At 43.2% G+C, this 21,744-nt stretch overlaps 1 protein-coding gene across 4 annotated transcripts in view; it reads left to right on the top strand.

The window, feature by feature from the left end:
• TMCC1 (transmembrane and coiled-coil domain family 1) overlaps positions 1-21,514 on the top strand; it is a 196,734-nt gene extending 175,220 nt beyond the window's left edge. For 2 of the 4 annotated variants that reach the window (XM_015425285.1, XM_015425284.1), the window contains 3 exons: positions 2,653-3,584; positions 15,054-15,189; positions 19,227-21,514. In XM_015425285.1, the coding sequence (XP_015280771.1) occupies positions 2,653-3,584; positions 15,054-15,189; positions 19,227-19,541 (1,383 nt within the window). In that variant the 3' untranslated portion in view covers positions 19,542-21,514. Of the gene's footprint in view, positions 1-1,611; positions 1,748-2,652; positions 3,585-15,053; positions 15,190-19,226 lie in introns of those variants that run through there. The other 2 variants (XM_015425287.1, XM_015425286.1) reach the window with 2 other exon arrangements.
• The last annotated feature ends 230 nt before the right edge of the window (positions 21,515-21,744 follow it).

Genomic DNA, 21,744 nt, shown 5'->3' with positions numbered 1-21,744 from the left:
CCTTAAAAAGGATATTATAGCTTTGGAAAAGGTGCAGAAAAGGGCAACTCGAATGATAAAAGGGTTGGAACACTTTCCCTATGAGGAAAGGTTAAGGCGCTTAGGGCTCTTTAGCTTGGAGAAACGACGACTGAGGGGTGACATGATTGAGGTTTATAAGATTATGCATGGGAAAGAGCAGGTAGAGAAAGAGGTACTTTTCTCCCTTTCTCACAATACAAGAACTCGTGGACACTCCATGAAATTGCTGAGTGGTCGGGTTAGAACGGATAAAAGGAAGTACTTCTTCACCCAAAGAGTGATTAACACTTGGAATTCACTGCCACAGGAAGTGGTGGCGGCTACAAGCATGGACGGCTTCAAGAGGGAATTAGATAAGTGTCCATCAGTGGCTATTAGCCACAAGGTATAGATAGGGACTCTGGGGCAAGTGCTCTGTCATCTTGGTGCTTGGGGGGGGGGGGTCAACAGTGGGAGGGCTTCTAACGTCCTGGCCCCACTGGTGGACCTCCTGATGGCACTGGTATTTCTGGCCACTGTGTGACACAGAGTGTTGGACTGGATGGGCCTTTGGCCTGATCCAACATTGGCATCTCTTATGTTCGTATGTTCTCATGGGCTCCCACAGTTCACAGCTGTTGACAGAATCCTCTTCCATTTGATTTTGGGGTTTCTGACTGAAAGGGAGATGAAACATAAAATTTGATCACACGTCTAAAGCTGTTCCCCTGTTTTTCCCCTCAATATTGGCACAAACACAGTCAGTAAAACCAGAGTGGGTTCCGTGCTCACCTCTGCAGAGGAATGTGGAAAAGAAGCTCCAGAGTTCTCTTCTGTAAGGACATAGGGGGTGGATGGATTGTAAAGCACCTTTTGATGATCAGGCAGCCTTCCAGTGTTCAGGTTTACAGTACAGTTAATCTGTCTTCAGATCCCAGCAGGTTAGTTCTAGGGGGGCATGAGGCCAATAAAGATCTCAGCATCCTCAGAGTTGAACTATCGTTTGGGGTTTAATTTGTGCTAAACCTCAAATTAAACATGGAAGCGCACACATATGTTTATTCAGTTTTTGTTTAAATCTGCTTGATGGAGGGGTTGCTAATCCCCTTCCTTCACACAACCCCCCCCAAAAAGAAGCACACTTTTGTGATGTGCACTTATAAACAATATATGTGTATGTCTGCACAGCTGCTTATTTGAGTTCCGGTTGAGATTGGAACGGAAACATTCTCTGGAAACTTTTTTTAAAATTTAACTGTTGCTTAAGTAACCAATTTCCTTCACAGAGAGGGGAGGAGAGTTTAAAAGTGTAGTCCTGCCCTTTCTGCCCTAACCTGGAATGCCTTCTCTGGCTCAGAAAATGTTTTGGTTCTCGCCCCTGTGTGTTAATAGGACAGACTCGTCTTCCATCTGCTGGCAAGTCTTCACAGTTTACTTTGTTTTTCTTTGGACTGCTGCTTAAGAAAGAGAGAGCGAAAGGGCCATACCTCTAATGATGTCATGTTGCTATTTTTCATACACGTGTTCAAGGCCGGCTAATGTGCCCCTGGTTTGGGGAGGAGCTGCTGAGTAATTAAATGATTCATTGGTTTCTGTCTTCAGCTGCCTTCCTTGAGACTTTGTTTTACAACGTTCAGGGAGTGTATATGTGAGTGTATGGATTAACTTTCGGCAGAGCGATGGTAGGCATGTTTCTTTTGTTCAAGACATGCATTGGGAACAGCTATTACGCCTCAAAAAGGCCAAGGTAGGCTGCAGAAGGGAGAATGTTTTCTTTCTTTATTACAGGAGGAAAGTTTGGAAGACTTGGGAGGGGGAATAAACATTAAGACTTTTTGAATGTGTTGTTTAAGAGTAGCCCATATGTGTAAGGTTATTAATTCAGTTATCACTTGATGAGTACTAGTATACACGAGAGGCTTGTGTACAAAATATATTCTGCTTTGAGGCAGTTTCAGTATCTCTTGTTGCTGTAGATTTTGTGTACTTTGTATCCATTGATGTAGGTTTTGGACACAGATATGGCAAAAACTGATGGGGGTTATCTGGAAATCTGATAATCCTGCCTTGACATATATGTACCTCACGTTATTAAATACAAAATAAGCTCATTCCTTTTCTCAACATCTCCTTCACCTCTTGTACCAGCATATTATTTCTGGGGTGGATACCCCACTTTGGTGTTGGTACAATAAGCCATGCAAAGGAAGTACTCATACCACATGAGTGTGCTTACATAAACTGTTTATTTTACAGTGGATTACAAAAGCATTTTATTTTGCTACTTGTTTTATTCAAAATAGTTCCCATAGTCTTGTTACCCTCTCTATCCTACACTCAGTCGTGCTATTTATTCTATTGTCTCCTTGTGCCTTAGCCAGTTGCTTTAATGAATCCTGCATGAGGCTTAACTGAGTTGGTTGAAGTTCCTTCATTACATCCTTCAAAATGCTCAAATTAGCAGAGATGCTTACAAGTATTCTTTTCGCTTGCTTTTAAGGGTGGGAATATTTCACCTGAAAATTAAAGAGTAAAACCTCTAGCAAACGAGACCTCTTGTTTGATGAAACCAGTGAAAACCTGCTGCTTTTTTTGTATGATCAAGATAGGTCCTTTTTTTTTCTAATTTGTTTCCCTCCACTCTTTCTCCAGATCGAACGGTTAGATGTAAGCAGCCTAGCACAAACATCTAGCGCAGTGGCCTCAAGCACAGACTGCAGCATCAATGCAGACTCTGTTGATGGAACACCAGATCCTCAACGCACAAAAGTGGCCATCACCCACCTGCAGCAGAAGATCCTGAAGCTGACGGAGCAAATCAAAATAGAGCAAACAGCTCGGGATGACAACGTGGCAGAGTACTTGAAATTAGCCAACAATGCTGACAAGCAGCAGAGTGCTCGTATCAAGCAGGTGTTTGAGAAGAAGAACCAAAAGTCAGCCCAGACGATCCTCCAGCTGCAGAAGAAGTTAGAGCACTACCATCGGAAGTTGCGAGAGATTGAACAGAATGGCATCCCTCGACAGCCAAAAGATGTCTTGAGGGATATGCACCAGGGGCTGAAGGATGTGGGGGCAAAGGTCACTGGCTTCAGCGAAGGAGTGGTAGACAGTGTTAAGGGTGGACTTTCTAGTTTCTCCCAGGCAACACATTCAGCAGCAGGTGCTGTTGTTTCCAAACCTCGGGAGATCGCCTCGCTCATTAGGAACAAGTTTGGAAGTGCAGACAATATAGCTAACCTGAAGGACTCCTTGGAAGAAGGTCAAGAAGATGGGACTGGGGGAAAGACTTTAGGTGTTCATAACTTTCAGTCGAGCCCAAAATATGGTAGTGAGGAAGATTGTTCCAGTGCCACATCAGGCTCTGTGGGAGCCAACAGCACCACAGGGATCCCCATGGGAGCACCAAGCTCCAAAACAAACACTCTGGATATGCAGAGCTCAGGGTTTGATGCAATACTCCATGAGATTCAAGAGATCCGAGAGACTCAAGGGCGGCTGGAGGAATCCTTTGAGAACCTCAAGGCGCTCTATCAGAGGGATTATTCCTTGATAATGCAGGCGTTGCAGGAAGAGAGATACAGGTAAGCATTCAACAAAGTACTCTTTCACTGTTACTGCTAATCTATTTGGGCCAATGCAGAACCATCTGGGTACATTCACAAAACTCTGCCAGACTTCTGTATCTCAAGCAGCATCCTTTCAGGTAACTCAAAGGACATGTACATACTCACTGTCTTTTCCTTACTCAGGTTCTGTTTGGCACCTACCATAGGGCTTCCTTCACGAGTACCTATCCCAATTTAGAGTAGTAATTAGAGCTGTCATTATTTCCTAGCCAATCCCTTGATGGAGGAGAGATTTTTGAGCAGGACCCTATCAGCTGCCTTCATTGATATAGAAGGGTATTTCATGGGGAAACTCTATAGTTCTGGTCCCATAGGGCTCCAGATACCAAAATCAGTATTTTGTAATAACTGTTCTGCAAAAGGTCTCAAACTTGTATGACATTAATAACATTTGTTCAGCTTTACTTCAAGTCAAGCATAAGTGAACAGCACTTAATTATGGGGCAAAATAAATTCACATATACTGTTTGCTTTACCTAGGGTGCTTAGATGCTAGAACCCTTGAGCTAATGCTAATGAGAGTTGGCTACTTCTGTGTACTCTGCAGATCTGAATGGTTAACGCAAAGGAAGTGTAGATTTTCAGGTCCTTTTGCTGTGACTTTAACTTTTGTGGTTGGCATATAATGTGATCCTCCAGCCATGAATGTAAAACACAGTAGTCCTTAAGGAACACAGGTGGATGCTGTAAAGTAAATTAGAGTATGGTCTTTAAAAAGGCAACCTTGAATTAATATGTGTAGGATTGGAAAAGTCTTGGCAATTCTCAGTCTGGTGTGATGGGCACTGACATTCTGAATGCATTTAAAGGTTTTTGGGACTCACATATTGGCATTTATTAGGAAGCTACTTGGTGGTGAACACAAGAGTTATTTATCGCAGCATTGGCCAAAGAGTCACCCATTGCTACCCTCTTTCTTGTATTCTATAAAACCAGCTTTATTGGCATTCAGTCACTGGTTACCATGAATCATTCCTTGTGTATTCTGCATTAACACTATGCTGAAACCCATCTCATATAAGAATTTGTGAGAAGTTGTGTAAATGTGCTGCAAACATTGTGCAACCTGAAAGCAAAACTTTGTAATGTCAATAGACAAACAGATTTGTTTGAGTTGGCAGGGTATGTTTCATTTATAGGCATACTTTAGTTTATGTGCAGACTTCAGAATTGGGTGGGAGAAGGCTTTTGCTAGTAGCTAGAGCCAAGAGCAAAGAGAAGAGCAAACATGGGAGAAATTAGGTTATGGAGAATTTCCTCTTGGCACCAAGGAAGTGGTTACCTTTTGGTTTCTGAATCTTTCACACAAATTGTTGATGCATCTGAAGTAATGCTATGTTGTCAGGTCATTGGTTCTTCTAGTCCACTGCTGTGGGGGAGGTTTCCCTGGCACCTGTTCTTCAGTTCAGGCAGAGGGTTTTTTCCTGCTCTTTTTCTGTTATCTGGGATACTGTTAACAGGTGATGCAGTGGTCTGAACATGAGACTTCCTGCATGTAAAGTATGTTCACCTCCACTGAGCTCTACCACCTTCACTTTATCTGTTTTTCTTCAGCAGTCATATGACTAGACCAGGGGCCGGCGTTAATATGTTTTGTATTTCACTTGACTGTCAAAGATATATGGCATAGCTCCCCATCTCAAAGAACTCTGAGAACTGTACTTTTGCAAAGATGCTGAGAATTCTGCTGAATCTCCAGCAGCTTCACAAAGCAACTGTATGTACTCTGTGGCTTTTTTAGAAGAGGAAATAACAGTGCTAGTAAAATCAGTTTTAGGATTCTCTTTTAGAACCAGAGAACTGTGTAGCAAGGAGGATTTGGATGTCTTCTACTCTCTAGGCTACTGGTCATCTTTGCTGCTACAGAACATGGTAGAAAAAATTACTTCTTGTCGAAGAACAATGTGGATCTTTTTCCCCAGCTGCCTTCTCAATTAGTTTGCCACTTGAATGAAGGGCACTGTTGGTTAAAGGGTAGTGTGGGTTGTTAGTTTCCTTAATGGAAAGGAGAAGTTAATGCGAATGCTTTAGTGAAAAGCAGAAGTCACGCTGGTCTCAGTTTTCTTTAGCGCAGCTTTGTGGGGGCTCCCTTTTGCGGCACTTTTATAGGTGAAACACTTCAGGAAAACAAACACAAAAGTATTACAAGAAAAACTTGAGTGTGTTAACGAAGCACACGTTTTTGTGTGGTAGGATTCATCCCTGGTTCTTTGTGTGGAGTTTAGTAACGCTCATTTTAAAAATATCTGAAATGAACTGCTAAGCCTTTCCCAACCCCCTGTGAAGAGTGGCCACCAGTGCCATCAAAACAGGAGGCAGTCTGCTGAAGGCTCTACCAGGAGAACCCATATCAGAAGCATTAGAACAAAGTTTGAGTCCAGTGGCAGCTTTAAGACCAGCAAAGTTTAATTCTGGGTATAAGCTTTCGTGTGCTTGCACACTTCTTCAGATATCTGAACACAAAAGCTTAAACCTTTGTTTAAAGGTTGTTTAAAGTAAAGCTTTGTTTAAAGGTGCCACTCGACTCAGACTTTGCTCTCTTGCTTCAGACCAACATGGCTACCCGGTACCCACCTGATGTGGTTAGAGGGAACTAAATAAGATTGTGCCATAAGGTTCCACCATGTTTCCATGGCTTTGGCTTCCTGTTCCTGAACTTCCTTTTTTTTTAATTAGAGTTCTTGACCTTTGTCTAGTTTCTGTTTGTCATTCTCTGTTTGTCAGCAGCCTGCTTTCTGCCTGCCATCCCTGGCCTTGTAGCTGCTTTTGCTTTCACTGGGACTGGGTGTTGCTGGAGCTGTCTCTCTCCTGTTCCTCTGACTCTTCCCCTCCCCAGGACTATTTGAGGACAGCATGATTTCTGCAAGTCACTCCCTGTAACAGTCGAGCTGCCAGAAGTCAGGCAGTATGGCTTTTGTGAAAGCTGCTTCTGTCTATTGGATAGTTGATGTGGCCTCATAGTCGAGACAGATTAGCTGCTCCTCCCAGCCCTCTCCTCCTCCCTGGCAGTTCAGCTCTGTCTTGATCTCTGTTCTTTTTGCAATCTCTGCTTGATCAGCTAGACCAAACTACAAAACAAGCTGCTCCTTATCAGCTTTTCGAATGTGGCAGATGTGTATTTGGTAAGTAGGGACTTTCTGTGCAGCACTTCCTGTTGCGCCTCTCTTGTTACAGGTCATGCCCCAATTTGGAAAAACAAAACAAAAACCTTCCTTACATACAGAAATATGAGTTCATATAGCTAAGGTGCATTCCGATTATTTCCTCATGGCTAGTTCCACTTTCTGTAGGTTCTCCTAAAAGAACAATTATATCGCACTGCATTTGTGTTACAATTTTCGTGAATTATCTCCTTGAACCTTATTCTAATGTTTAATCGCTACCTATCACAATAGCCTTATATTTCCAACCCAAAACCGTACTGTTGAATGCTTCACTGTTGAGTTGCACATTAGTTGGAGCCTGAGCACAGCCAGTGGGTACTTAAGCATCCAGGTAAAATCTACCGTTGGTGCTTGAGCCATTCAAAGCACTTTATATGTTCAAAGATGTGCATTTGTACTCTGTCAGCATAAGCAACAGAAAATGAATTGCTGGATTTGATGGATACCTCTTTCTACTAGATGGAGACAGCAGCTTATAAAGAATTGCTGAACATTATAAATAATTCACTGCTTTTATGTGCTTATCCTTGGGTTCATCCTACAACACTAGTGTAACACCTGATAGGACCTAGAGATATTCCTCTGTTAAAGATAGGGTGGGCCACAGCTTCAAAATCAGCAAAGTTTGGGGCTTTCTTGTGCTACACTGAGATAAAATTGACACCAACCAACTGTAGGGTGTAGCAAGCAAGTCAGTAGGCTGGTATGCCTGGGCAGTAAACACCTATCCAATAAACTACAAAAATATTTGATAATGCATTATGTTTCCACATCACATTTAGGAGATAGAATCAACAGTTAAATGGCATTTAAAATTCTTGGTGTTCATGTTCTTGAAGTTTAGCAAATACCATTTAGGGGAATGTTTTCATAGCATCAGTTTTACATTTTAAAGATACTTATTAGGTGGTTTCCAGGTAAGCCAAGACACAAATATACACACAACCAATTGTTAAGACAGAGCTTCTCACAGAGAAATTAAGCAAATAAACCAATAAATAACAGTATTAAAGTCTTGCTAAATAAAATATACAAAATATAACACTAGGTGCATTATCTTCAAACTACAAAGCATGTAGCATTTCCAGTTAACCAATAGCAGTGTCATCTCAAAAAGAATTGAAGTAGGTCTAACAGTTTTATTAACATACAGCATGGAAACTGACCATTTTGCAGTAAAGTTACGAGTTTATGAGTGATCTTTCCTGCACTGTAGATGAAAAGTTAACTTCTCCATCAGTGTTTCGTCCCCCACTCTAGGATTTGATACAAAGACTTCCAGTTGTTTTGCAGCAGAGATAAGGGTGACTGTAAGGTTTTTGTGTGGCTGATTTTTACTATATCCTTGAAAAATCCCAAATGATAGACGTGGATACAGGATGACATTCTGTCTACCTGTCTGAGAGATCTCTCCATAGAGCTGCAATCTAAGAGTTACATGACCACCACATATTATATGTTCCCAGCAGCCCCTCCAGCAATAAGGGGGAAAGTTAGCTGAACTATAAATATAACTTTAATACTGCCATATACTCCCTGTGTATTATCTTTAAAGAAGTATCCAGTTATTAGCAACTGTTTTTTTAAATGGTGGCATAATCAAAATAGTTGTTCTGTTGGATTAAGAGACTACCCTCTAAAAACCCAGCGTACCCTTTAAGTGTGCTGAAAGAAAGAAAGTGATACGTCTTGGAGAGGTCCTGAAAATGGAAAGCCTTAGGGAGCTAAAAAGTGGGATGGTAGCATTTATCATCATCTGTGGTTCTACTTGGAATGTATAGTAGACTGCCACATTTACAGAACCCATAATAGAAAACCAACACAGTAAGACCAAAATATGCAAGCACTGAGAGCAGAAAACAGCATTGTAGTCTCTCTACTTTAAAAAAGAGAGAGCGAGATTAGAGCACTCCTCCTCTTTTGAAGGTCCCCAAATTGCCCCATGAAGATTGTGCATGTGCATTTTCTCATGTGGGCAGAGACTATCCCTGGCAGCTCAGAGTATTGGGTAGGTACTGGAATTAATTGAGTTTGCTGCTAATGCGAGGACATCACATATTTCTAATACCTGCTTCCATGTGGATGAGTACAAACACAAGGAGCCACGTGGGGGGGAAAGTGAGAGAGCTATTCAGGAGGATGCAGTGCTGGCCTTCTCAGGGTCCCCACACTCAAAGGTTCCCTGGAGCTGCCAGTTTTGAATGGAGGCTGCTTTTTGTCACCAAAATAAATCCAAGTGGCGGGTGAATTCTCCCACCACAAAAGAGCCTGCGATAGACACCATGCAGATTTCAGCCTTTGAAGTCTTGAGGCAGGGACGCCTGCATTTTTGAGACACATTCCCCACACTCTTTGAATGCTTTGTAGGTAGTAGGTGGCTAATTCCTCTCAGGCTCTATTGGCAAAGTAATCAAGGTAGTGGGAGTTTTTTATACACCCCCAGCCCCCCCCCATTTTCACTTGCAAATGTTAAGTCCCTGGTGATCACTGGCCCCTCATTCTCCTCCTACAGTAAATGTGTTGCATTTCATCTAAAAGACACTTTGGTTTTGATTATTTTTTTCATTAAACGGCTGTCCAAAGCTGGGAAATAACCACCAAGAATGCCATTCTACCTACAGTCACAGTTCTTCGATGACTGTAAAAATGATGCTAGAACTTAACTGGAATTTATGCTGGAACTGTGTGTGATATTTAGCATGCGCACCTTATATTTTATTGGAAGGCTATAGTAAACCCACATACATTCTGAAGCATTGGTGGCCTCCATCAACAGAGGTAAACCTCTGAATACCAGTTTTGGGAGGTATCATCGAGGAGGGGAGCTTGGCCTCTGCACTATTTGTGTGGCCCTCCAGGGAAACTGGTTTGCCACTGCGTTAAACAGGATGCTGGACTAAATGGACCACTGGTCTAATCCAGCAGCCTGTTCCTATGTTCATTGTGTTGTGAGCCAGCTGTAACCTCCAAAGACTACTGTGGAATCTGATTAGTTTAAGAATGTTTAATAGCTCTGGTAGAGGAAGCTTAGAGCTGATGAGGTAACAAAAAGTTTCTGTTGATATACGTTATTATAGGTGTGCAAGCTGATGTGGTTATGTTTCTTCCATGTGTCACCATGCTCACATATGAACTGTGGCAATTCAGCTGAGTTTTGCAGGATCCAAACCTTAATTAAAACAGCTTCAACCCCCAAACATACTGGTAAACAAAAACCCTTGTATTCCAGGTTGAATACATCTTCTATATGCATACCAGCAGTGTGTTGGTAATCAGGGCCTGAATTGATCCCTTGCACCTTCTGCTGGGCAGCACAAGCAGCAGCTTGAATGAAGGCTTCATCATGCTATCATTACCGTTACCATGATGAGAGTTTGTCAGGCAAACAGAGGGTGATGCATGGAGTTTTCCAGTCCAACCTCACTGCCCCCCCCACCACCACCACCCAGAAAAAGCAGTCAAGGAAAGGGAAAGGAAATCCTTTCTTCACATTTGCGATCGACCTCTCTTAGTTTCTTTCCATCCAAGTTGGAGCTGAATAGAGACGGAAACAAAAAGGGCACACCAAAACCTGAAGAAATTATTACCACGTTCAAGAGGTCAGATCTGGTTTCCTCCATATTGATCTCTGGAGAGGAAACTGAATGAGGACGTATAAGGCTGAGGCGCAAATGACTTGAAAAGGTCTCTTGCTGGTTCAGGCACTCTACCTGATTTTGTGTTGTGTTAGGTCCTAAGCCGCCTTTTTCTTGTTCCCTCTGCCCCTGACTTGCCTGTCTTGCTGCAGTGGAAAGAAGGGGGCAGAGAACTGGAACCTTTGCCTCTCCTTCTCTAACTCAGCAGTCTTAGCTAGTGTGATAACAGAAAATTCTAAACAGATTAGATTTAGTAAAGAAAATAAAATGTCTGGCCGTCTCTGGAAATATAAAATGAATTCAAAGCTCTACAAAACATAGAGAATCTAAGTAGTATAGTATAATTAAAAGTAAGATATGATTGCTTAGTCTTTAAAACGTCTCATTTGATTTTTACATTATTTAAATCAGCAGAAGACAGTTATAACTTTATGTATCAAGCTGTTATTTTTCTTCCCAAAACTCAAGAAAGGGTTTTCAGCCTATTTCAAATATTTGTTTCATTGTATCCCACTTTTCAGTCTAACCATTTCTGTAAGCTTTGAGAGCCTAGCAAACTTACAAATTGTATTTGCCCATGTCTTTACAGGTGAGGTTTTAGAACTTTGCCATTGTTGAGCTATAATTATTTTTGAGGGAGATAATAATGCTGATGCTATATTATAGTGTCTAGAAGCAACGTGGTCATTCCTACAGATCTGCTGTGTAAATGTTAACTTCTTCCCTTCACATGGCTTAAGCCTAGTCATTAGTAAAGTGTGCGCATAACTATATCTAATTGTATTTGCAATTATAGAACATTTAAGTAGTGTTTCCTTTTGTTATTGAGCCCTGAAACCATCTACTCACATGGCTAGATCAATGTAAATACATTCTGTCTGGCAAGCCAAGTTAAAAGATAAAATCTACTCACCTGACCTTTCATGAGATGTGGCCATTCCAAAGCCTGCATCATATTCTTAGCCTGCCTTCAACAGCAGTATATTTTTAATTGCTGTAGTTTTCTTTCTTAGTGATTGGCTGGCAGACATTGGCGGCAGTCAGATGTCAGACTTTGTGCAGTCTGACTGTGCCTCTAATTTATCCGGTGTTACTTGTTCTGGAGAGTTTCATCCAAACACTCCAACCTTATCCTGCCTCACTGTGTGCTCACCCCATGATTGACCGTTCCGATTACTGCTGCGCAATAACCACAGAGTGGGTGCTCAGGTGGCATCCTTTTTAAAAAAAATTGTTTTATGGGCATGCGCAGAAGAGCTTATTTGAAGCACTGCTCCTTTTTGACAGCTCTGCAATCCTTTCGTCAAATACTGTGATCATTGTTTCCTATACAACTGTATTTCTCCACAAAATCACTCCCTTTCCTGCCTGAACTTACTTGTTTTTCCACTCATTTCATAGGGAAGTTTTCCCTTTTTCTCTCTACATAGAACTTTCCCATCAGAGCAATATTATGAAGTGGCTTGGAGTAAAGTTCTAGGGGCAGAATTGTGGCTGCCAATATGAGAGCCTAAATAGGGGCTATTTCCACCACTGTCCCACCCCGAGAAATGGCAGAAGGGGGCTTTTTTCCTTGAATTTATTGCTCAAAAACAACCCCCTCCCGGGGGCTCCCGATTCCAACAAAACATTGTGGCACATAAACACACAAGTAGAGCCTCATGACCCTGTGGCAGAGGTCTGCTTGTGCACATATCACTAACTGAATAAAAAATGGTGCAAAGACAGAACTGTGTGGTCAGACTTCCCAAATGGCTTGATTTTGTAAGAGAGAGTTCATCAGGAAATGCGTGGTGAAACCAGTTGAATCCATAAAGCTTGGACTTTCTCCAGTGTCGGGAAAGTTGGGGGTGAGAACAGGGGGCCAACGACTCCTGAATGAGATGGGGATGACAAGGCTGTCTGAATGAGTATTTGAAATCCAGAAGGGAGAAGTGACGACATCAGAGCAAACAGCTCATCTGATCGCAGCCATTGATATATTCATTATTAGATGTATATATTCATTATTAGATGTATATATTCATTATTAGATGTATCTGTAACCTGATCTTTTAAAATATGAGTCAATAATGTCCAGTTTCATTGCTATAAGATTGAATTTAGATATCACAATAAACCATAATTTGATCAAAAAGTGGTTTATAAAACTGTGGCTTATTGTGATGTTTGACTGCCAGTTGCCTAACAAACTGGGTTATTGATGGGTGCTAACCCAAGCTTATATATCCTAACCCAGTCTTGTGGTTAATACTAGCAGTGATATGTTGTGATAGCTGAATGCTGCTACCACAGCTTGTTCAGTATACTACACTTTTCAGTCTCCTGAATACAAAGACCATAGCATGAAGCAGGAAGAATTTTGACCCTGCTGAATTCAGCTAAGAATTGAGCTTTCTCAGGATTCTCTTACTCTCTGTATTCTCTTCTCTTCTCCCTCCTCCTGTAGTGAAGACTCTCCAGCCATCCCATGCAAAGGAGAAATTTTAAAAGTAGCATGATCAAAGTTCTTGTTTACTCACATATTTTTATGCAGTCCTCCAACATCCACAATAGAAATTGCTACACAGAAAATAGCATTAGTCAAAATTAGTTTACCACTCACTCATATAGAGAATTTCCCCTATTATATTCTAAGAGGGTGACTGCATGAGTGGCTAAGGGAGTATGTGTGTGTTTTACTCAAGGTCCCCCCCCCCTTCCTGGATTTGGCAATTAGGGAATTTGGCAGAAGAGAAATCTGTATGAGAGAGGATGCTTTAAAAATGTATTTTGCTTCAAAGTTAAAAGGCTTAAGGATACAATGAAATGGCTAGTCAAGGGGAAAGGCAGGGTGATTTTGGTGAGACCAAGGAAGAAGGTAAAATATATCAAACTTCCAGAAATTTTAAAGGCGGGGAACATAATTGAAATATGTGCAGTACTTATTTTCTTGTAAGGCTTAAACATATTTTACTGCTTTAACAAAGTAACATGCATTGATTATAACTTAATTAGCATATAAAATCGTGCTATTTGGCATATTTATAAAATTTATAAATATCTTAGTTTTTCTACATGTAAAATTGAAAATATACCTAGTACTAAAAAGAGAGCTACAAACTGTTGCACCATATGGTACCTTACCGCATTTATCTTAATTTTAGCCGTCTGGGAGGTAGGAGAAAATGTAAGGTGAAAATAGGGAAAAAAGCATTCTGTACTTAACAGAAGAAGGTATGTTATTTGGATAAAATCAGTCTCATACAATCACAATAGGGTCTAGTAGCTTATATGGATATCTAGATCTATACATCTAATAGCGAAGGCGCCCCCTGCGTATGGATATCTAAATCCGCACATCGGGGGCACCTGAGGGGCAGGGAGATTTTCCTGCACACTTGGGGCAGTCCCCAGGTGTGCACAAAAATCTAAAAAGTTGAAAAAAATATAGGGGAGATATTTAAATCCCCCCAAAAGTAAAAGAGCTTTTCCTGCACATGCGCAGGGAACGCTCTGGGAACTCTGCGATGGGCCGGCAGCTGGAAGCCCCTCAGGCCTCACTGCTGAAGCCGAGGCGGGGGGAGAGGAGAAGGAGACTGGCCGCCGGAGCCGGAGGGGGGGAAGGAGATCGTGGGGGGGAGATTGGCGCGGCCCGGCGGCTGGAAGCCTCTCAGGCCGCGCCACCAGAGCCAAGGCTGGGCGGAGGAGGAGACCAGCTGCCAGAGCTGGAGGGGGAGGGAAGGAGACCAGCGGAAGGTGAAGGAGCCGGGGGGGGAGATTGACGGGGCCCGGCAGCTTGAAGCCGCTCAGGCCACGCTGCTGGTATCCGGGGACTGGGGGGGAACAGGGCTTACCTGCTGCTGCTGCTGCCTCCTGCTGCTGCTTTGCGTGGAGCTCTTTCCCCCCCCCCACGAGTATCACGGGTCCCCTTTATTGTAAACTTTGTAACAGTGACTTTATGTAATTTAAAATATATTTACCACTTATTTGAGAAGAACTCCTTTAAACAGATACATCTTTGAGAATATTGTATATGTCTGTACCATTATCTAATGCTGCAGATTGACTTGCGTAAATATCTTCACATTACACCTTCTGAATGAGTAAAACCTTGGCTTCAAAAGCATTTCTTTTAAGAAAATATTTCATAAGAATTTTCAAATTCTGGGGGTGGAAATGGGATGGTTGTTGTTGTTTTTTTTAAAATGGGGAATGGGATTTTTCTTTTCAAATGTTACTTTCTCTCCCCACCCCCCAGCCTTTACATCTCTGTCTATGCCCCCCCCTCCTCCCTATTTTAGCCGAAAACAATAGCAAGCAGTCTGGATACATTGCGAGATTTGCCAGCAGCTTGGTGATGCAGGGGAGCTCAGGGATGGCATCTGTGGATTCTCTGTAGAAGGCAGGAAAGGAAGCAAGCTGCATACTAACTGGGATTTACAAACAAACTGGTCTGGCTTTGTGCAGGTGTGGGGTTTAAACAAGCCACTGGTTACTGTGATAACTGAACCCTTGAAGTGCTGAGTCTCAAAGCAGGTTTAACCTCTACAGCCATCACGTCACAGGAGGAGGAATGTGTCAGCTCTGGTTCATAGGATTGTCAGTGCTTTCCCTAAAGCAAGTACAATTTTTCTCTGTTCTAGATGTGAACGGTTAGAAGAGCAGCTGAATGACCTGACTGAGCTCCACCAGAATGAGATTCTCAATTTAAAGCAGGAATTGGCCAGCATGGAGGAAAAAATAGCTTATCAGTCCTACGAGCGAGCCAGAGACATTCAGGTTGGTGAAAGGAAGAAGACCCACACACACACACATATCCCATTCAAATATTGGGATGGTTGAATGTGTGTGTATTAATCCCCCTGATCAGTGGGATTGGCTTATTGTGCTCTAAAGCCCTAACTTCCTTTTTAGCTCCATTGTTCAAAACAGTCGGTCAACCATGCTCTGAAACAAGCCACTGACGTGATTCAGATTTAATGACAAGCCAGGGTTTGTTGTTAATTAAATCAGCCTGGGGATCCTCAAGCTCATATGCTCTGTCCCTCCTTTCCCACTCAATAATCAGAGCTTCCACTTTTACTGCAGAATAGGGCTTGTTCTCAAATCTGATCTAGTATTTGGAATCCTGATTAGAAGGAACGAGCAAACTGTAGTCGTTTTATGGTATTGACATAATGACAAATTCTGGCTTTCATTAAAGCAGCATTGTTTTATTATCAAGCTATGGCCAGACAGCGATGGAAGAGAGCATAGAAGCCGATGGATCATCCAGACTCATTCATGTAATGATAAACCACCTAGGCCATGCTATTTTATACCGTCTGTTTTTACCTGTTCTTCCTGGTTCATACTAATCTGCTGACTGATATAAGGACTTTTGCTGCCTATAGTTCAAGCAGGAGCCTTTCTCCGTATGTGCAGGGAAGGGGGGAGGGTTAAAAGGCTGTGCCAAGAGCTTGTTCCTTGTCAGCTGTTAGCAGGATGTGCCTGTCGTTAATTTGAATGCATTCGACATAGATGTCGAACTAAAAACAGTAAGCTGCCTTTATATGTCTACTCTGCCCATCCAGGAAGCAACCTATTCTGTTTTTCTTGCCCATATAAGGAGGCATTCGATGGAAAGGTTTGGTCTGCAAGTAAAGTATTTGAAGCCAAAAGCCTGGGGAATTAGATTGAGAGAGCTGCAGCTGCAGAGCAAACACTAGGACCACATGCTGCAGTTCAACAAATCCATTTGTAGTGCATTTGCTCATGTATTGAAGCCCAGAGGATCTTTGCAGGAGATACAAGAGACTGGGAAACACACTGTGAGGAACTAACTAAATGTGAGGGCAGCAGCCCTGAGTGCTAGAATGCAAGTCTGCCACACGGCAGTGTCACGTGCAGGGGGGTGCAAGAGTGAGGGAGATTTTGATTTCAGCCAAAAAAGCAGCAGGCCAGAGAGCCCTTTTCCCCTCTCCCGCAAGTTGCTTTCCAGAGTAGAGCAGACATTTTATGGGGTGATAGGAAACAAAAACACATTAAACAATCCAGCCAGTGCAGTCAGTAAAAATGAGTTAAACACTGAAAATGGAGGAACAAATAAAACTTCATAATGCACTGATGATATCCTGGGCAAGTGAAAATGTTTTCATTGGGTGAAGTTGTAGGTGGGGAGAGCACTCCTCCAAAGCCAAGGCACCACCACAGAAAAGGCCATTCAGGACCTCAGACACCCAGCTTGACTAGTGAGCAGGTTTATACCCAGAAAAACATCAGCCTTGCAGTAGGGCAAGGGAAGCGTGGAAGAACACAGTCACCAGCAAGTGGGTAATTATAGCCGTGTACTGTCACTTCCCATTATTTTGCCATTTTGGGGGTTCTTGCAACTTAAAAAAAGAAAGCTTTGTTGCTTCCCCCTGCTGTCTCATTCTATCACTACTCAGTCTGAAAGATCAGGTACCTTCGTCATTGACAAGGCAGAAGCTCTCTGTATCATTCTTCTTTGCATTCAGACTGAGCAGGAGTTGAGGGATTTCCAAATCCCAGGCTTGAAATGATGCCCTAAAAGAGCTACTTGACCAGAAAAAGTTAAACATTGATGGGTGTAATCATGACTGAAGTCTTTAGACTATGAAATGTCACCATTATAGGTCAGTTGCATGAGACATAAGCCATCACGCAGGAAATTACGTTAGGGAAATTTAGCTGAAAATGTAGTTGCCATTCCTCAGAGAGGTAAGGTACTTTGGAACACACCAGGGAGTTCCTGGGATTCTGGCAGCCACCTGCTTTCTCAGAGAAGACAGCCATAAAATGCATCAAGAGATTAGAGAGCAAAGACAGAACAACTTGCTGTGCTTGCCAGAGAGGGCAAGATGGACAGCTGTTATAAAACATGATCCGGGTATTGAGATATGTGGGGCGTGTGCCCTAAGTGATTGGGAGATTGGGGTTCATCTCCCCACATGAGAGTGAGTTCCCTAAATCTGGATTGAGTAGAGGCTTTCTGCCAGCAGAGACAGAAAGGGTTAAAAAGACTGATGACATCTGCCAGTCTTTGCTCAAATGCTGGAGGTCGGATTCCCCTGCAGGAAGCTAGGGGGCTAGGGTGTGCATTTGTTTCACAGACATCTTGGGGGGGGGGTTGGCAGAGGTAAATCTTCTATATGGTTAAGTTTAGTATAGTGTTATGTTTTCCTGTTCTTTTCATTAAATATGTGACCCAGTAGGCACAATAACTAGGAGCTGCGGTGGCTCAAGTGGAAGGTCAGTAGTTCAGCAGTTCGAGACCCGAGTGTGCCGCATGACGGAGTGAGCTCCCGTCTCTAGTTCCAGCTCCTGCCAACCTAGCAGTTCGAAAGCAAGAGATTGCAAGTAGATAAATAGGTACCACTTCGGTGGGAAGGTAACAGCGCTCCGTGCGCCTTGGTGTTTAGTCATGCCGGCCACATGACCACGGAAACGTCTTCGGACAGCGCTGGCTCTTCGGCTTTGAAACAGAGATGAGCACCGCAACCCTAGAGTCGGATTCGACTGGCTTTCGAGCAAGTGAACCTTCACCTTCACTTCAGGCACAATAATATTTCCCCGGTCTTGTGCTCTAGGTTAATCTATACCAGTAAAGTTTTCCTGTTTGAAGACAGCAGATTGTGATTTGAAGTCCTCCTTGTACACCTAGATCACTCGCTCACGCTAAGCATGCTTAAATATGCACACGCAGGAGAAAGGCCGCCTTTGCTAGTGTCCCCCAAGTCACTGGCAACATGGGAGGATGGATCTTTAACTTGGGGTGGTGGCACAGAGAAGAGGAACATACTCCACATGCACACGAACACGCAGTATGCAGGGCGGGTTTATGACATTGGTGACCCTTAGTCTTGAGTGACCCTGGAGGATTTCAGTCTGCCCTCGTGTCCCCCGGGCTCCAGTATTTGTGACAGCAGGGACCATTGGCTTTGAAAACATGAAACAGAAAATCCTCCAGCCTAATTGCTGATGATGAATCATGTAAGCGATCCTGCCACCAAATTGGGATCCCCCTGCTCATAGTGCATTAACCAGGCAGAAGTCTAGTGTATGCCACATGAAGACTTTGCTTTTCTTTGGCTTTGAAGCCAGCAGGAGTGACTCATATCCTGCAAAGTGTGAATGAGGGACCAGGAATGCAGACACCTCATACTATCTGCATCCGTATTTCCCAAGCCCTTTAGAGGGCATGCCGGTTCCCATGCTTTGTCACTACCCTATGTGTCAGCCCCCTGAAGCTTTTGGCACTTGGTTCACGTATCACCACACTGGCCAAACCCATCCAGGGCTGGTGTCAGCATACCCTGAAGTGGGGCAGCTGACAGGGCCCGGGGCTTCTGGCGGGGCCCACCCCTGTCACATACACACCCTGCCCACTCGCTGGCACTCCACCACCTGTGCTCCCAGATGCTTGCGTTGCCCTTGCCACCGGGGAAGGGGCTGCAGGCAGTGCGGGGTGCAGGAGGCTGTGAACATTGGCAGTGGTGGTAGGACGCACGGGCAAGTGGAAGGCATGTGTATAGGAGGGAAAGAAGGAGGATGTGAGAGGAGGGCCTGGGCGGGTGAGCAGAGGAGGGGAGGGGGGGCCAAGAACTCTCTGCCAGGGCCCCCAGAACCTGGAACCGGCCCTGAACCCATCCATATGTGTCTTGCATCCTACTTATGGCCAGACCTTACCACTTGGGTAAAAAGGTACTGTAAGGTGTGACTTGACTTCTCACTGTCACAGAATATTTAAATGCAATTGGTGTGTGTACACAGTGATGCACTGTGCGATTACTAAACTGTCCTGTTCTGCTCCACAGGAGGCATTAGAGGCATGTCAGACCAGAATCTCAAAGATGGAACTGCAGCAGCAGCAGCAGCAAGTTGTCCAGTTAGAGGGCCTTGAAAACGCCACTGCCAGAAACCTTCTGGGCAAGCTCATCAACATCCTCTTGGCTGTCATGGCTGTTCTGTTGGTCTTTGTCTCCACCGTGGCTAACTGTGTAGTCCCCCTCATGAAAACTCGCAGCAGGACGTTCAGCACTTTATTTGTAGTGGTCTTCATTGCCTTTTTGTGGAAGCACTGGGATGCCCTTACTGGCTACTTGGAACGATTCTTTTCACCCCCTAGATGATGTCAAGAAGAACCGGCTGTTGCCCCACCCACTCCAGTTTGCTCTGGCAAGTGAGCGCGGCAAAGCTGAGTCAGCAACTCCTTCCTCCACTGAAGTTTTAAAGTGTCAGAGTGTGAATTTGTTTACAGTTTAAAAAAAATAACGTTTTCTCTCTATGAGATGCATTGGCAATAGTATTTTTTAGATTTTATTCAAGAGCTCATTTTTGGCAAAAATCCTGGATAATTTTTATGTAGCATGGTTCTCTTTGGATGCAAATCTTAAGATTCCTTAAAGTGTACAAAATAAAAAAACACCGATTTGGAGCACACCAATGGGCAATTTAAGTTACGGCTTGAACTACTGTACTAAACCTGTTGGGAAGAGGAGAATATGGTTACATAAAGCATAACAAAAGGTTAACCTAGTGCACAGCCTCGTACAATGGTACTGGACGATCCCATAACGCTACTGTGAAACCTGACCACATTCCATGTCCGAATGTCTAGCTTCAGGGAGGCTTTCTCTAATCGAAGATCAATACAATGCGTGGAACTCCCTGGATTTCTTGCTAAGTTGGCCTCGTCTGCTAACATGGCTGCCACTTTTTTTTCCTGTAAGGCCTGCTAAACTTTTTGGCTAGGTATATGAAGTGGATGAATAATACCGTTCAGTAACTGCACAGTTGTTCTACAGTATTTTGAAGTAGCCCTTTAAATACTTTAAGCAAAAGCCCTTGGTTGCACTTTTACAGTTTTTTAAAATATGTATAGTCAAAAATCCGAGCGGCATACTTGAAGAGTGTAATACTCAAACTCTCAGTGCTTCCTTATTGTTTCTAATAGGATTTTTTATTGTTGTTATTGGGGGTTGTTTTTGAACTTAGGGATTGGGAGGGGGTTGTCTTTCTCTCTTTTTCCCCCCTTTAAAAATAAAGAAGTGATGTTCTTAAATGAAGAAATGTGTGAATAAGTGTGAGGTGTCTTGTCCTGAAACAGTTTTGAGGAAGGCAGAAGGCAGCTTCTAGCGACACCCAATCAGAAGCAATTTTTGTGTCATCCTGCAACTTGCAGATGCAGCATTGGGGGCGGGGGGGATCCTCTTTCGCCTCTCAGTCTTTGCACAGTTTTCCTTCTTCTTTTTTAGGGGCAAGAATTAAAGCTCTGGATCTGTAGCATCCAGACTCAGAATATTTCCATGAGAAATAACGATACCCTTGTTTGTCTTACAGAGATGAACAGTGACTTTTTATTTTAAGCAACCGAGAGAGCGAGCTGAAGTTCTGTTCTGAGAAAATAAATTGGTACTTGGGAGTCTCAGTCTCACTTGATAATCCATAGGATTTAAACTCTCAGATTAGACTCCTGCATGCCAAAGTTGAGGTTGTTGACTGGATGTCAGCTACCCCATAACTTAAGATCTAGTCAAGAAGTGACCCTGGGCCTTTAAGGAAAAAGTAAATGCTGAAGGATGTGATAGGTCGAAAACCCAATCCCTTAGACACTGTTGGATTTAATTTATTATTCAGATAAACTCCCCTGTAACTGAAACCAAAGTTGCCCTGTTAACAAATCCTAGCAATGTTCATTGTTGGTGTGTTTGTGTTTTGCACTCTTCTGTACATCTTGTGCCCATATCATATATTTCAGAGCGAGCCCCCCCACACACACACACAAGTTGTAATACGCAGTCACGGTTCATACATTACCGAGAAATAAGGAAGACTAGAATCACCAACGGTTTATGTTGCTTTCCCCCGCCCCCTCTGTTGCTCATCACACTTTCCTCTGTTTCTAGCTTGCCAAGTAGGGACTCCTGCATCTTTTGTAGATGGCTCCCACCGGGACTGCCAAATCTCACGTTTGCAGTGCTCACTTGCGTTTTAGGGAACGGGGCAAGGAGATGACATCAGCCACTTCTGCTTTTTGGTATCACATGAACTGGGCTTTAGGAGTGCAAGAATGTTGGTAGTATTTGTGCATCTTCAACCATTGTGTCCCTGTCTTGCTGGGGGGGGGGGGGTTGGTTTGTTTTTTAGTTGACTATCAGGCTTTATAGATGTATATGTAATAAAGACTAATTCTTAATTCTGGCTGTTTCTACCATGGAACGTTTGGGGGAGGGGGGGGAGACATGATTCTTTTACATTGCTGGAATTTAATTGTTGTGATTCACCCTTGGCCTGTGTTCCCTCTCAGAACCTAATAATGCCCAAGTGACCTAA

The sequence above is a fragment of the Gekko japonicus genome, unplaced genomic scaffold (assembly GCF_001447785.1).
Source record: "Gekko japonicus isolate JY-2015 unplaced genomic scaffold, Gekko_japonicus_V1.1 scaffold2, whole genome shotgun sequence".
NCBI classification, from domain to species: domain Eukaryota; kingdom Metazoa; phylum Chordata; class Lepidosauria; order Squamata; family Gekkonidae; genus Gekko; species Gekko japonicus.
Note: the sequence above shows the minus strand (reverse complement) of the source record. Positions and strands in the feature narration are given on the sequence as shown.